Below are 17,172 nucleotides of genomic sequence, written 5' to 3' on the forward strand. Positions count from 1 at the left end.
AAACAACAGCAAGAGAAGGAAGGCAAAAGAGAGATGCATAGCTTGAATTTTTTGGTGAGAGCCAAGCGTTCGCTTCCCAAGCTTGGCGCTTTCCCTCACCGGAGAAGTTTCTCTGCTCATACCCATTACGCCAGCTACAACGACGTCCAAGACCAGGTCTCTCTGTCTCTCTGTCTCTCTCTCTCTCTCTGAGTTTCAGTGTGTTGTTCGACGGTGTCAAGTCGCTTCATCTACTTTCGGGATAGCAAAAGGCAGGTTCGATTAGCAACTCATAAAACTGTATGTGACTTTTCCTAAATACTGATATAGATGTTAATTGCTTTCATATATGTGCTCGAAGCCCTTGACCGGGATCGATCCGCATGGTGCATGGATCGATCCACACGGCCAAGGCCCTCGACCGGGATTGATCCGCACGGCCGAGGCCCTCGACCACGATCGATCCCGCTCGACCGGGATCGATCCATGATCGATCCGCACAGCCGAGGCCCTCGACCACGATCAATCCCGCTTGGGGGTGGTGTTTATTCAACTTCCTTTGCCAACTTATTTCTTATATAACTGTAAAGTGAGGCTCAATGCCATTGGCTGTCATTATACTTGAATTTGCTTCTGAGCTGGAACATAGATTTCTGGCGAAACTGGTGAGCTAAATTGTCGTGGGATTGGTCTTAATACAGATTTTATATATGGGATAACGGTGTGGGAGGTCCTAGAACCTTTCCAACTTGCATTGTCGTCCCCAAGTTTTCCTTTTTTTTTCTGGTGCAATCAAGTCCTTGAACTATATGTTTGTTTGTTCAAGTTAATCCTTCCATCAAATGGTTAGACTGGAATGTTGATATGCCCATCGACATCAATGCCACATCATCATTCTTCTTCGGCAAATTACTGAGGTGGAATAAAAAAAAAAAAAGCAAAGCCTAGAGGGAGCCGAGAGGATGGGGAAGGTCAGGGTAAGGGCGACTTCGGGAGAGAAAGGGGGTGTTGGGGGAGAGTGGCCTGCCGGTGGAGGCGGTGTTGCCCAGCCATAGCCAGGGTCATGGTGACTGGGCACTTGCTGCCATCGCCTTTGAATGCTACATGCAACGGAGAGACATAGGGAGACTTTAAGAGAGCGTTGACGTTGTGTTTGCACAACACAAAATCTTCTAGAAAAGAGGTACCAAACAACTGGGTCAACAAACATGAAATAGCAAAATTCTTGAAACAGGAAACTAGAACCAACTGTAACACTTATAACACGCCCAGTCAACACGTGATATATTATTCCTTCAAATTATTACTCATCTAAGAAAGTGCTGTGTCCATCTAACAGAAGCATTCTATCAGCATTATGGACATAATTAGGCATAAGGTCACATGAGAGGGAGAGGTAAACCAAGAAACGAAAGCAGATTTTAACAATGGAAAAGTATCCCAAACTGACAATTAGTTCGCCAACTTTTTTAAAATTGATTGTCTAAGGACATCCTACAGCACAAAGACATCCTCCACCGTGATAATAGCCAGACTCAGGGCACTGCATGACAAAAAGACAACCAGAACACTTGGCTGCAGATCATTTGGTGCTACTATGCCATTATTTGCCACAATGACACGAGAAACCTCATAGGAATGTGGAGAGGATGAGATACACTCAAACAAATCTGTGTGATGCATTCGAGCATACATTTGCCCAAATCACCCCAGTTAACTAGCTTCAGAACATATGACAAACTAATAGATAAAGACAACTATTCATCATTATCACTAGGTAGTACACAGAGAATGCATATGTCAAATCACAATTTTGACTCTACTAATTACAAAAAATAACTGGGGTGATCTTACCAAGCATGGAGGTCAAGAGTAACTCATTATGGATAGCATTTGCCCCAGCATGTGTACCATTCCCACCTAAGACAAAAAGCATGTTGATGCCTCTTTTCTGCATTGATAAGCAAATTCATAAACACCAGAACTTTCAACAGCAAGATTACTAACCGCAAAATGGATAGACCTGCTATTACTGCAACATCTTTTCCACCAAATGAAGGTTACCTCCATAGTGTCCACAATTTCAGGAATACTGGGTCCTCCACGTGAAACTCCTCACATGCTTCCACTAGATAGATGAACATTCTGAACAACTTTCCTCGACAGCTGATTCCCTCGAGGTGGTTGGGAAAAGAAAATCGAAGGGGAAGAGAGAGAAAGCGAGAATCGAAATCCTACCGTTCTTCTGGAAATCCCGCTCCCCTCTTCATTTTCTCCCTCCTGCATTCGTCTTTGAGCTTGCTCGCGACCTCTGACTCGACTCCCCACATGGCGGGTTGCTCACCATGCCAATTGGGCGAGTTGCTTTCGTCTCGTTCTCTCTCGACATGTACTCTACTAGTTTTTTGTCTTCGTCGTGAGCGAATGCATCGCTTTTAAAAAACCTGGTCGTTTCAGGTCCTAGCGAAGTAACAATCGGTCTGTCAATGTAGACTCCGCCAACCCCTTGCCATCGCCAGTGTCGCCCTATCCAAGCTCCGTACATCTCTCTCCAATTTCCCTTTTTGTTCCTTTTGCTTCTCTGTTTCTTCTCTCCAACCATCAAGAGGTCGAGTTAAGCCAAAAAATTTATCATGTTTGTTTTAGTTTAGTTAATGCGATTGCCGGCAAGTCTAGTGTGATGTGCAATTTGGCTAATTTTTCGCTGTATGCTTTAAACTACTTTATGGGAGTGTAGTAAGAGACTAAAGGACTTTGAGCCACAGGAATTGGACAAATGTGAGTCTGATTTCTCTCTTTTGCCTCCATCAATGGCGAATTTGCCTCCATCAATGGCGAAGAGTCCCAGCACGAGTACTAGACCCAGGAAAATGCCGAGAAAAAGTGCATTTCCAATGAGTGAGTCTAATGAATCATATTTTCACTCTGCCCAGCAATGCATCTTGGTTCATGTTGATTATGACAAAGTTCAATGCTAGCAGAATAATTGATATATTTCTTTCCTCGTCCCTCAAGCTCTTAGTATGATGAGGTTCCAAGACTCTTGGAAGCGCTCTGCTAGCATTGAACTTTGTCATAATCGAGATGCATCGCTAGACAAAGTAAAAACAGGATTCATTACGATTCAATCATTGGAAAGGCACTTTTTTTTGGCATTCTCCTGAGCCTTGTACTCGTACTGGGACTCTTCGCCATTTGATGGAGGCAAAAGAGACATCGGGACTCACATTGAAAATCAGTAAAAATACATAGAGAAAAGAGACGAGTTGTCCAATTCCTGTGACTCAAAAGTCCTTTCGCTCTCTTTCTGCACTCCCATAAAATAGTTCAAAGCAGAAAACATACAGCGAAAAACTAGCCAAATCGCGCATCGCACTAGATCTGCCGGCAATCGCATTGACAAAAGTAAAACAAAAATACTCCAAGATGAATCTTTTGGCTTAACTTGACCTCTTGATGGTTGAGGAGAAAGGAGAGAAGGAACAGAGGAGCAAAAGGAACAAAAAGGGGATTGGAGAGAGACGTACGGAGATTGGATGGGGCGACGCCGACGCTGACGCCGGCGACGGCAAGGGGTGGGTGGAGCCTACATTGCATAGAGAGAGACCAATTGTTACTTCGTTAGCACCTTGAACGACCAAGGTTTTTGAAAAGCGACGCGCTTTGCTCATGACGAAGATGAAGAACCAATAGAGTACATGTCGAGAGAGAACCGAGACGAAAGCGACTCGCCCAATTAGCATAGTGAGCAACTTGCTTGAGTCTCGCCATGCGGGGAGTTGAGTCGGAGTTGCGAGCTCAGGACGAATGCGGGAGGGAGAAATGAGGGGAGCGGAATTTCCAAAAGACCGGAAGGATTTCGATTCTCGCTCTCTTCCCTTCGATTTTCTTTTTCCCAACGAACAGAAAAAAAGGAAACGAACATAAATAATCTTTTTTTTTTTTTTCGGGCGACATTTTTCAAATGTATTTTTTTTCTCTAGGATACTAGGAGTGAGCGGTTCCCGATTCTTTACAAGTTTCGTCCGAACCCGGAACTTACCCGTTAGAATCAAAAAATCCGGAACTTACCCCATCACAGGTTCCGAGGTCGGTTCCAGGTTCCTACAGGTTTTTTTTTTTTTTTTTTCTCGTTTTTTTGGTTTCATTTTCAGGGTAAACTATGCACCAATTGCTTAGTTCCGCCATTGGGTAAGATCATAACGAAAGCTATGTCTGATGTTATAAGCTAGCATTGTGATATTCCAAACCACTCTTAAGTTTACAAGCAAACTTAGTTTTGCTATATCAAATTAAAAGAAAAAGGTACCAACAGCATACCTAAAAAAATTTGGATGTCGAACTCACATCCATCTCCTTCTCCGGTGAATCCAATTGCAAGCATTTGGGGACTTCACAGCTGTAGTCCCCACTTCTATTTGGCAAAGCCAAGTCCTCCTTTCGCACTACATTGAGAACAAATCCATCAGGAACCCTTTTTGCCTTTAAAAGATTAGCAGTGTTCCATCAAGTATGTCATTGGATTCTTCTGCTTTCATGGCAGAAATGTTAGAGTAGGGAAAAAGAACACAGCATACCTAAAAGAATTCCAAATCCCACGGTGGATGATTTCCAAGCTAGCAACAATTGCAATCAAGGCCTGGAAACTCTCAATAAGTGAATTTATTGAGTCATCCATCTGGTTTCTGGATACCAGACAATTGGTATTATCCAAATCAGCAGACACATTGACATCATATTTAGCCCCATCCTCATTGACAATCTTGTGTTCAGGCCATAGACTCCTGCTTGCAGCTGTTTGCAGAATTACACCATAGAGAAGTTCACATTTAAAAGTACAGAAAAAAAAAATACCGGAAGTTAAAACATGATGCCAAGTTCAATTTCAACTTCAAGCATAAGACTACAGACTGAAATCGTCAGAGCTAAATGGCTACATATATCTCTGGCAGTCTACGTACTACAGCATGTTTAAATAACTCTGAAAGGACCTGTACTATAACAACATGACAGAAAGGACAGAACTGCAACTTTAAGCATAAGACTACAGACTGAAATCATCACAGCTAAATGACTACATGTATCTCTTGCAGTGTACTTTAAGGCATGTTCAAAATACTCCTATAGGACCTCTACTATGCCAACATGACAGAAAGAACAGAGCTTTGCATGTGAAAAAGGGAAATTCATGAGACCCACGAGGCACATATACCAGCGCCTCCCCTGCAATATTGGTATACTTTATCCAAAGTCTAAAATAGTTGCTCACATTTGTGGTGTTCTGCTGATGAGTTTCCTGCATTTCTACTACTATTTTGGCACACCTGAGCGCCAATGCATGGCCTGCAGGTGAAAAACAAAAAGTGTCACAGAAAAGATCAGACTGACGGGGAATGTGTATAAGGAGTTGAATAACCTAGAACCTGATATTTTTCAGAGCAGTATCGTGCTTCTCTGCAGCTACCACAAATTTTATCTCCTTTCCATGTTCCACACCAGTTACAGAGTGGAGCTGCATAACAACAATACGTTTTGGCCAAAAAGAGAAGGATCAATACCATAATTACTGAGAGACTAACACAACAAAACAAGTAGTCAAAAGCCCATCTATGAGTTCAGTCTTTGAAATTAGGCTCTTAAAGACAACAACAGAACCAAGTCATTGTATGTGCACTGTCATAAAGTATAAACTGATAAAAAAAAACAGAGGATAGCATATTCATCTGCTCAAATGTATGTGCACTGTCATAAAGTATTCCATCCACTTCCAAAGACAAAAATCAGAACATAAGTGACTAGGAAAAGACATAAAAAGCTACCTTCACTCTCTAAAGGTTTGTCACTCCCATCATGTCGTGGGGATTCACTTAAGTATTAGGAATTGTCACAAGGCAATTGGCAACGAAAAACTTTCACACTTGAACACCACCAGACCACCAGAGGACCAAAAGAATCAGACAAATTAGATTAAGACAAGTGCACAAATAATAAATTGAAACATGACTTGCTGAATTAAAACAATTAAAAGTACCTTCGAGATGCATTTACTGTAGGTCGCTTCCATTGTTCATGTCGATCACGGAGAAGACAAGACATCGATGGACACATGAACAAATATATTGTACAATGAAACGTGGATTCTCTATCAGAGGTCGGTGCATTTAGAATCAGCCACAGTCCTCTACAGACACTCCTCAAAACCATAATGGCAGAGCAACTACAACTCAATCGACTCTAGAGCTGGGTTCCCAAATTCGAGAAAAAACGCAACCACAACTCAATCGACTCTAGAGCTGGGTTCCCAAAATTCGAGAGAAAAACGCAAAATTTTTTCACCCAGAAAAGAGAACAACCCAACCACAACTCAGTCGACTTCAGAGCTGGGTTCCCAAAATTCGAGAGAAAAAACGCAAAATTTTTTCACCTCCAGAACTCTTCGATGGTAGAGAAGTGTAGATCGGGCGCATGGAGGCACCCCAGGCCATCTGCTTCGATTTTGTGGCAAGGTTATCGAACCATAAAGTCCACGAGTGCTCGAGGGGATGCGGCTGGTTCGCCTTGGGCTCCTCCTTCGCCGACTGCTCGGCTAAGTCCTCTTCGCCCGCAATCTCTCCCTCCTCCAGCTCTGGGTCGCCACTGCTTGCAATGCCCTTCGAATTAGGGTTAGGGTTCGCGGCGACGGGGTTCTTCTGGTCGTCGGCGATCGCAGCTGCCGCCGCTACCGCAGATTTCACCGTCTCTTACAACACCATGTTTTTTCTCAGGAAAGTTTTGCAGCTCTCTCTCTCTCTCGCTATTTCTGTTGCATTCGCATCTGAAATCAAGGGCGGCGCGAGCGCGGGCCGACTGGCGTCCAGCGGCAGGACGACCGGCGTCCGGCGGAGGCTGAGTGGCAAGGCGAGCGAGGGGTGACGGCGTCGAGGGAGGCAAGGGCGAGGCGAGCGTGGGACGACTTGCGTCCAACGGCGTCCGGTGGCGGCGTCGAGGATTAGCAGAGTCCGGCGGCGGCGTCGAGGGCGAGCAACGTCAGGCGGTGGCGTCGAGGGCGACCAGCGTCGGCGACAGGCAGAGGCAGAGGACGGGAGAGACTGAGAGAACCGTGAAAGCGTGAAATGAACTGAAGTTTTGATTCGGGGCTTTTTTGTTTTGGGGGCTTTGGAGCCCTAATCGGAACCGGTCCCTTTAGAACCGGAAACCGAACTGAACTGGAAACCGGTCCCTTTAAAACTGGGACTGAACCAGTTTTCGATTTTACTCGGGAACCGCACTCATCCTTGTAAGATAGCCATAAAAAAAAAAAAGGAAATGAACGAAAATAATTTTTTAAGATTCTCAACAAGAAATAATTATCGACATTCTAACACGATACTTAGGGCGTGTTTGGTAATGATTCCGCTTTCCGAGGCGATTTTGACTAGAAATGATTATTTTTTATTACCGTTCTCGAGAATCGATTAAAAAAAACGCATTTTAAATTGTCCAAATTTTTTAATTCGAAGTAGAATTGCGTTTGATCTTGTGTTAATTGATTATTCTGTTCCAAATTAATTTCTTTTAATTTTTAAATAAATTTTAAATAATTTTTTACTTTTTTTCTTTTCCTTTTTCCTTTTTTTTTTTTTTTTTTCCTTTTTTTTTTTTTCCCTTTTTTCCTATTCTTCTTCTTCTTCGTCAGGCCTATGAGCGTCGCCCCTGAGGTCGGCCTTCGTTAGCCGAGCCTCACCGGCGTGGGCGAGGCTCGCCCGGCCGAGGCTCGGCCTCGCCAAATCGGCAAGGTCGAGCCTCGCCGGTGGCCGGCGAGCTTCACCCCAGAGCTCGGCGAGGCTCGCTAGCCACCGGCGAGGCTTGACCTCGCCCGGATTTGGCGAGGCCAAGCCTCGCCCGGTCGCCTCGCGAGGCTCGCCTAGCGCCGTGGCGGGTCGGCCTCGCGGGCCGGGCGAGGCGGCTCGCCACCGCAAGAAGCCGGGCCTCGCTAGATCCGGCGAGGCCGAGCCTCGCCGTGGGTCGGGCTTGCCTCCGGCGAGAAAGTCGCCGAACCTCGCCCTAGCTCGGGCGAGCCTCCGGCGACCTCGCCGACCGCGCGACCCGTGGCGGACGGCGGCGATGGCGGGCGGCGGCGGCGCGCGAACGGTGGCGAACGGCACCCTGGATGACGAAAGGAAGAGCGAGGTTTCACCGTTTTGATTCTTTTTTCGATTCTCGGACAGAGAATCAAATTTTTTTATTCTCAAATCTTGTCCAAAATTGTTCCCTGGAACAAAAATTTTACCAAATGTGATTCTCATTCCAAACCGATTCTGGGAACAAAAAATCAGAATGCAGCCTTTGTTTTGGTTGCCAAACAGGCCCTTAGCCGAAAGAAAATTTGGAACTATTGTAGCAAAGCTCCCTTCTAAATTTTCTTAACCGGATAAAATCTTTTTCTGGCTCTCGTCCAAAAAAAAAAAAAAAAAAAAAATCTTTTTTCTGGTTTAGTTTGCAAAAAGGGTAAATACCTGTTCCCTGAAAAGGAAATATTAACCCTTTTTTTTTTCCTATAAAAAATTCCTTTTTTATTTTCACCTTTTCCTTTTTGGCCCCATATAAAATGGAGAGCTGCGGTGGATTCACATTTCCATGGGGAGTACCTGGTTTCCGTTGTGTGACACCATGGGAACGCCGATCAAGCAAGCTATAAATTCACGCCAACTTTTGACCCTCATGGCCGAATCTCCTGGCCCACCGCCGCCGGGATCCCGACGGCTGCAGTCGCCGGAGTATCACTTGTCAACTGCCAAGTCTAAGTAGATCAATATAGAGGCAGTAGTATCACTTGTCAACTGCCTGGTGGAAAATTTGTTCTTTCGGTCGCTGCCTGGTGGCATTTGCCAGCTATAATTATTTGCCATTTGCTGAAGTTTTAATAAATTGACCTCTTCTTCCTTTTATTTTAGGTTGGAGATCATTTCAATTGGCGGTATGCATTTTGGGGTGAGGCTGTGTTGATGTTTCCATTTGCTGTTTTGGGATTTGTAATGAAGCCTCTGCAGCTAAAAGGTGCATTTCCATCTAGAGTGCGGCAAGATTCTATCTGGTCTTTGCCTATAAAGAAGAAGAAGATATCTATTTTTAGACCCACAAATTAGCGTATCACCGCAGGTTTTGCTCCCGTTGATTCAAAAAGTCAGTGGCATCCATTGAAACAGCTGCTATTGTGACTGAAGGTAATTATTCTTCTAATATTGTGTGCTAGAATTTCCAGATAGAATTCCACTTTCTTTTGTCTTATCTTAGAATTTTTAATTTGTTATTTCATGTACTTTGGCAAAAACTTTCAGTAAGACTTTTTTCTTATTATAGTCCATAAGAAGCAACCAAAGCCATTGATGCAACAGTACAATACTTGCTCACAAGCTTCAAGAACGGAAGAGTTCAATTTGCATTTTGTTAGGGCCACCAAAATATTGCACATTTTTGTGTTTTTTGGCTTTGCTTGGTTTAAGATTTCTTTGGCAAGTGGATGTAATACAGCACAGAAAAGAAAGTACGCCAACTCAGTGACACCATGTATTCTCTTTCTTACAGTGCCTTAAACTTGTAACACTTATATTAATGTAGCAATCTACCTTTGTATATCTAACCAATGCCAGATCATATATATGACTCATCACCACACCTTTGGAGTCAAGTCTCCTCGAATCGTCCTCCGTCACTAACCTACCATTGACTTTTTGCAAAGTCTTAGAACAAGTATTGCATGGACTTAGTCTACTAAATCAAGCCAATACAGGCAGGAACTTGTCTGACAAAATACGAGTTTTCAAGCAGTTTCTAAGAATTATTTTGCTGAAAATTGCCCGCACTGCACCAACGCCAGCCCCCTCCTCTCGTCATCAAGCTGCTGCACACTAGAGTGGATGAGGCAGCGGCAAGCCTGATATTTTGGGGGAACGAACCGAGCTTGGATTGAGGCCTAGATCTCTGCTGGCGAGGGTTGTGGGCAGCTGCGGGCCTCCCGTGTGACCTTTGCCCAAATCTAGCGGGGGACAGCCTTGCCTAGGGCCGGCGAGTGCAGCCCTCACCAGATGGGCTGTGACGCCCTCAGCCAAATCAGCGAGATTGCCGGTCCTCCTTGGCCCAAAATTGGAAAAAATAAAATAAAATAAGGAAGAAAAATTTTAAAAAATAAATTGCAAAAATTGTCTACTTTAGTACTCGCCAACCATCCTATAGGGCCGACTGGACCACTATATCGCGACCTTTAGTTAAATTGATCGAAATGATTGAATTAACAAATCATCAAAATGTTTAAAATTAAATTAACAAATCATTAGAAAGTTTAAAATTAAATTAACACAACTAAAAAGTTTAGGATTAAATTAATAAATTATAAAAAATATTATGATTAAATTGACAAAAATATAATATATTTAAAGCTTTTTGATAATTTTCCCGATAAATGAGCATGTGAAGTTAGTGGGGTTACGTCGTAGGAACGTGGATGTAGCATGAACTTTTCCAAGTTGACAAAGTCAAATCTCATATAAGAGTCAACGATACTTGAATAGTCTTGTAGCTTTTCTGGTACGATATGCAAACAAAGGATAAATTCATTATTCTGGTGGATTGACGTCTTATTGTGGTCACGTTGCTCCATTTCATGACCTGTCTCATCATTAATATTTGCATGATTGATATTTTTAAATCTGCAATTGACAACCGGATAATCTTTGATTTTTCTCCTTTTTTTGGATTGCTATAATAGGAAAAATTCTTTGGTTCAGTTAATAAATTTAAGGGTGTTATAACCTCTTATCTCATCCGAGTCTGCAACATGATTTGTTGGAATCTGCTGAAAAAAGGAATTAAAGTTCCTACTTTCTTCTAGTTTTAAGGGTGTTATAACCTCTTATAATGTAGGCAACCACTTCCCTGGCAGTAGTTTGTATAAATGTTCCTACTTTCTTCTAGTTTTTAAATGTTTCCTATTTTCTTGAGCAGATGCATGGAGTATTAATCACTCTAAACTGGTTGGAAATGACGGTACTGGCAGTGAAGCTTATCATGAGCCATCCAAGTAAGTGGTTCTCTGATGGAGAGATAAATGTAGATATATAGGTGTATTAACTTATCTACTATTTGTGCATGTATGTCTATTAAATATGTTAATCATCAATGAAATGGCATCTCCAGCAACGAATATTTTGAAGCAACAAGGCTGGAAAACTGAAAGAGTTTCATAAATGCTGATCAGTTGGGTATATAATATTTTCAGGAAAAAGAGTTCGCAGTGGGTAGGGCACACCATTATGAATTCGTGTTTGCTTCATGAAGTGGAAAAGTTGTCGATTGAGAAAGGAACTAGGAGAAATTTAATTGAGCTTTGATTATAGAATTATAGCAATTCAGGGTTCTCGATAATCATAGATGGAAATTGTTCATAAGTTGATGTACAGTAAGTTGGGACTCTTGAGCTAGGATCATTGATCGTTTTAACAACGTTCTGCTTCTACAGTAACTTGATCAAGTAGATGGATAGAAAGCCTCTATTCTATATCGTTTTAACAACGTTCTGCTTCTACAAACTTGATCAAGTAGTTAGATCGAAAGCCTCTATTCTATGTGATAATAGACTTGATTGTACCGTTGGTAGAAAAGTGCTGGAGTCTAGAGTTAGTGCCTGAAAGAGCCAGCCTTGTAAAGCATCTTTGCAATTATTAATTAGTAAAAAGCTGGCTGTAATGATGTTCCGTTTTCTTTGAGGCTTGCAATAATTATTTACACAAAACAATGCCCGGCAGAAAAAGCGAATCCATGGTCCAAAATGGACTTTGATAATTTGTTCTTCCAGAAGGACGAAAGTTTTTTAGGATGGAATCTTTGATTTGCACCTAATGCATTCTCCACTTACTGTTTTGGATAGAAGCTTTGCCTTTCAAGACATGCAAAAACTGATTCCAAATGGAGTATAATTGGCAATGCCATTAGTTGAAGCATTGAAATGACAAGGGCCCACGAGAAAATAGTTCCTGAAACATTTTTAAAATGGTGACCAAGGTTGAAACAGCAAAAGTTTTTGCTGATTCAAGGGCCTGTGACTTACTTGAATAATTTGTTCAAGTTTTTGCAACTAGAGCCTCATATTTTCTATTCGCTGGCAGAAGATTGATGCATATGAGCATGAATGTGTAGAGACAGATAGAGAATGGAGGGAAGAGGGTGGAGGAGGGGAAGGAATTATATTTGTATCTCAGTGCCTTCTTTTTATGAGCTTATTTATTGCTTTGCAGGAGATCAGGCTGTAGAATTAGTCCTAGTGTACGCAATTCGATAACTGGGTGGGTTGACAGGTGCATCCGACCCACTCCTGAAGAGCTGGAGAATTTTGGTACTCGGACTTCACTATATACAATGCTGGCCAGTTCCCGTGTAATCGTTACACCCATTACATGACATCCTCTACTAGCATAGATCTTAACCTTGCTAGGAGGGAAATGGGTCATCCTCGGCACTCAATACGCCGGGGAGATGAAGAAGGGTCTGTTCAGTGTAATGCACTATCTCATGCCTAAGCGTCAAATCCTCTCCCTACATTCTGGATGCAATATGGGGAAGGACGGAGATGTTGCTCTCTTCTTTGGATTGTCAGGTATAGTATCCATCGGAGATCGGAAATGGTGCCGAGTCGGTTGTGACATATGATATGTGCCCTCTCTCTCTCTCTCTATAAAGTCCCTGTCCTCTGCACAACTTAGAGATTGCAGTGCCTTGATCGTTGCTGATGAACTTCTTTTGAATTTAGGTACTGGCAAGACTACCCTGTCTACTGATCACAATAGGTACTTGATTGGCGATGACGAGCATTGCTGGAGTGAGAACGGTGTGTCCAATATTGAAGGGGTTGCTATGCCAAATGTATTGATTTGTCGAGGGAGAAGGAGCCTGATATCTGGAATGCCATCAAGTTTGGAACTGGTAATTTCTGAACACGCCTTTTTGAATTTGTATACTTGAGTTGAATGAAATTGGATTTTGGTTTACGTATGCCCTCAAGGCATGAAAATGACTCGAGATGTTTGTGGATGACAGTGGTGGAAAATAGGGGCGAGCGGTTCCAGGTTCCGGTTCGGTTCCGTCCGGAACCCGGAACCTACCTGGTACGTTCCAAAAAATTTGGAACCCGGAACCTACCCGTCAGACAGAACCTGGAACCTACCTCGTCATAGGTTCCGTGAGTTTGCCCTGTTTCCAACAGTTCTTTTTTTTTTTTCTTCATTTTTAAATTTGAATTATAACGTACACGCATATTATCGGATATGCTGGCTGTCATCGATCTTTCTTCTCAAACCATATGTTTTTATCAAAACATGGAAATCCTTTTTGTAAGTCCATGAAGAAGTTCTTCATATGCTTAACCTCATAAGCAAAGAGGTTCATATTAGGAGTAAATCTACCAAAATCATGCTGGTGCATATTTCTGTTTTCAAGCACTTAAATATCCCTATGAACACAAAAAAACCTAATCCAATCCTTAGAACAAAAGAAAACAACAAACTCAGAAAAACGTAGATTTGGAGCGGTAGAATGATGTAAGCACAATCTTTGTCTCCTTTGACATGCAAAGGCGCTGAATAACATCTTCTCGAACACAAATTAGTAGCAAAGTAGCAATAAAGCCATTGGTGTCAAATTTCAAGAACTTCATCTTAGAGGTGTTGAAGTTCTCTCTTAACATGATAGTTTCAAATGTGAAAAAACTTCAGTCAAGAAAGAATCCTTACCATAAACTTCAACCAGGATAATTAACATGCAAAGCTAAACCAATGGTCAAAGTCATGGTAAATAACCGAGCAACAGGTAAGAATAAAGGATGTGAAACCCTAATTGCTCTCTCTAGCGGTGAAAATGTGTTCGTCTCTGCAAGATCAACGGAGTTTAGTGGTTGCGAAGGATGTAGATCATAAATAGAGTGTGCATATAATAATATAGACATTTACCATATTATGTAGGAACGGCATTCGACAAGAGATCAAATAACTGGAGTAAAGTTGAAACATGTTTGAATAAAAGATTCAAAACATAGCACTGAATGTTCTAATTTACTTCAAAAAATATCAATTTGGTCCTTCGATTTCTTCTACATCAAATCTACACTCGCTTGACAACTTTCAACATGGTGAATATTCACTCCAAAGCACCCAGATCACAAAGCACCGTGCACACCTAGCACCCAGATCACATTCACCAAGAACAACATTCATCCTCAAAGACGCTCCATTATCATTAACAAGAAGAACAACATACACCAAGAAACAGAACATTCATCCTCAAAGACGCCTCCATTATCATCAACAAGAGCAACATTCATCCTCAGCACGCCTCCATTATCATCAACAAGAAGAACAACGTCGACGAGCGCTAAAAACGTCGCCTTAAGAACAACATCGTCGCACTACAGCAATGAGACGCGCTAAGAACAACATCATCGCACTTTTCTGCAATGAGACGTTCCGGTGATTCGCAATCATCATTAGACGCACAAAGCGATCGACGGAAAGCGAGATTAGATGAGGACCGTACCTTGATTGATCCCTGCAAATGCCGAATTCAAGAGAAGGCAAATCGCAATGTTTCGAACAAACCCTCAAAGCTTCGTGATAAACGAGTCCAACATCGGCGTCGAGCGCGGCGGCGTGGCGGGCGGCGGCGGCGGTGGCCTCGAGGGCGAGCGGCGTTAGCGACGGGCGAGAACGGGAGAGACCGGCGTCGAGCGGCGAGGGTTCGGGCGAGCGGCCTCGCGACGGGCGAGCACGAGAGACACCGGCGTCAAGCGGCGAGGGTTCGGCGAGCGGCCTCGGCGACGCGTCCAGCGGCGTCCGGCGGTCGGCGCCTTGGAGGGCGAGCGGGTGGCGAGACTGTGAGCGGCGTCTAAGAATCGGTAGAGGCGAGAGCACGGCAGCGACGAGCGTCGAGTGGCGAGGGCTCGCGCGAGCGACGCTTCGGCGATCAAGCGTCCAGCGGCGTGTCAAGCGCCCAAAGGCCCGGCGTCCGGCGGCGGCGGCGCTCAGGGCAAGCGGCGGTGTGAGTTCTAGGTCTGAAATCAGAAATCTGAATAGGGGGCGACAGAAGGGCGCGGCCGGGGAGGGCTCCTTTTTTTGGAGCCCTAACCGGATTCTTGCAACCGGTTCCTCACAGTTCGGTTCCGGTTCGCAGAGTTCCGGTTCCGGTTCCAGAGGTTCCTGTTCCCGGAAAAAGGAACCGGAACCGAACCAGTCCTTTAAGAACCGGGAACCTCCCGGTTCGGTTCTCCGTTCCCGGTTCTACCCGGAACCGCTCACCCCTAGTGGAAAACGTGGTGTTTGAAGAGCACACGAGGGAAGTGGATTACTCGACAAGTCATTACGGAGTAAACATCTCTGTCGTTGATAATTTCTATTATTTTGGAGTTGTTTTTAAATGACTTCTTTGAATTGTTTTAAATAAGATAAACAACTGCATATTTCTTGATTTTGTCATGCTGGATACTCTGATTTTAATATGCTCAAATGTCAAAGTTTATGTTAGCTATGACTTGGTTAGTATATTCCTGAAAGAAAATTGAAGTCAACCCTTTCATTCATTGAGCTAACTGGGTCAGCACAACCCAATGATGTGCGGTTTTGACCTAATCGGTATGGTGTTTAGGCGATAAATATGATAATCGGAGATTTTCAGTAGCTGTATAGAATATGATTTGAAGCAGAAAAATCAAGATTATTACTTTTTGAATAATCTCAGATATCTTCACTGAAAAAATCCAAGAAGCCTTAATTTATTGATCAGAAGACTTTGATGGTGTCAATTCTGAATGTCCAAGTTCGGCTCGCAACAATATGATGACAGTTTGTTATTACAAGCACAATACTCGCAACATCTGATCTGTTCCTTTGTTTCAGAGAACACACGGGCGGCCTATCCCATTGAGTACATACCAAATGCGAAAATCCCGTGCGTTGGCCCACACCCGAAGAATGTAATTCTCTTGGCATGTGACGCATTTGGAGTGCTCCCTCCTGTGAGTAAGCTGAGCCTGGCACAGACTATGTACCATTTCATAAGCGGCTATACTGCTCTGGTATGTGTCCAACTGTTGAACTTTGGTTCCTTTGTTGTTCCAAATGCTTAATCTGCAGAAGATGGTGTATGGTGTCTGATTACGTGCTAACTGTTGATCTGTTCCACAGGTCACCGGAACAGAGGAGGGTGTCAAGGGCCGCGTGCAACGTTCTCAGCTTGCTTTGGCGCTGCATTCATAATGTTGCATCCTACCAAGTATGCTGCTATGCTGGCTGAGAAGATGCAGAAGCATGGCGCGACTGGGTGGCTTGTCAACACTGGATGGTCAGGGGAAGGTATGACATGTTTGAGCCCCGCCCTGGAGCCGATCTTGTTGCCGCTTTTTTGACACTGAAACCTTTCACGTATATCGTACAGCTATGGCTCTGGCATTCGGATCAAGTTGCCATACACCAGGAGGATCATTGACGCCATACATTCAGGTAGCCTCTTGAAGCTAGTTACAAGAAGACTGAGGTCTTCGGGCTGAGATCCTGACCGAGGTGGAGGGTGTGCCCTCGGAGATCCTCGATCCTGTGAACACCTGGTCGGACAAGAAGGCCTACAACGACACCCTGTTGAAGCTGGCCGAACTGTTCAAGAACAACTTTGTGACATTCACTGATTACAAGATTGGCGAGGACAGCAAGATGATGGAGGAGATCCTCGCGGCCGGTCCGATCTGCTGATCTCGAGGCGATAAGAGATTGAATGTGTGTGGGGTTTGGGTGATAATAATGGAGCAGGAATAGCAGTATGACATTTAATTTTGGTAGTGTTATTAAGTTTGATTTCCTATGTGCCTGTGTCTAAAAGTACCAGGTTTTGGGACTTACCTCCGCTAAGCATCTTTAGAATGGTCATGTTTCACTTGCTCGGTTTTAACATCAAACTTGTTCTCTCTCTCTCCCTCGCTCCGTCCGCAACATCACAGCCCAGGATTGATCTTGTTGCTTTCATGTGACTGGACTTTCACTTTATCCGCCATTTCAAAAGTAATTGAAGGTGAAAAGTTGGAGAGGATCAAGGATTGAGTTTTGCTTGCTGCTTTGTTCTCCCATGGCATATGCGCAAATGTTTACTCAGAGATAAACCCAGAATAGACAGCTGTAAAGGTGG

The 17,172-nt window shown here is 43.6% G+C and overlaps 1 protein-coding gene and 1 pseudogene across 13 annotated transcripts; one reads left to right on the forward strand and one right to left on the reverse strand.

The window, feature by feature from the left end:
- Positions 1-760: 760 nt before the first annotated feature.
- On the reverse strand, positions 761-7,117 carry LOC104431661. 13 transcript variants are annotated; one of them, XR_005547852.1, is made up of 8 exons: positions 6,011-6,217; positions 5,799-5,896; positions 5,403-5,491; positions 5,249-5,322; positions 4,557-4,773; positions 4,300-4,424; positions 2,044-3,867; positions 1,551-1,930 (listed from the first exon to the last, which is right to left on the reverse strand). XR_005547852.1 is itself a non-coding variant. In XM_039305606.1 (5 exons), exons 2-5 carry the CDS (start codon positions 5,495-5,497, stop codon positions 4,425-4,427), a joined length of 423 nt encoding a protein of 140 aa, XP_039161540.1. In that variant the 5' UTR covers positions 5,498-5,896; positions 6,011-6,217; the 3' UTR covers positions 4,413-4,424. The 13 variants fall into 13 exon arrangements, 2 of the variants coding, with proteins under 2 accessions (XP_039161541.1, XP_039161540.1); XR_005547851.1 differs by adding an exon at positions 1,377-1,522 and having other exon boundaries at positions 1,834-1,930; positions 5,403-6,217; XR_005547855.1 differs by adding an exon at positions 1,377-1,522 and having other exon boundaries at positions 1,834-1,899; positions 1,987-3,867; positions 5,403-6,217.
- Positions 7,118-10,995: 3,878 nt separating this feature from the next.
- LOC120289726 lies at positions 10,996-16,958 on the forward strand (annotated as a pseudogene).
- Positions 16,959-17,172: the final 214 nt, after the last annotated feature.

Source organism: Eucalyptus grandis, chromosome 11, assembly GCF_016545825.1.
Source record: "Eucalyptus grandis isolate ANBG69807.140 chromosome 11, ASM1654582v1, whole genome shotgun sequence".
Taxonomy (NCBI): Eukaryota; Viridiplantae; Streptophyta; class Magnoliopsida; order Myrtales; family Myrtaceae; genus Eucalyptus; species Eucalyptus grandis.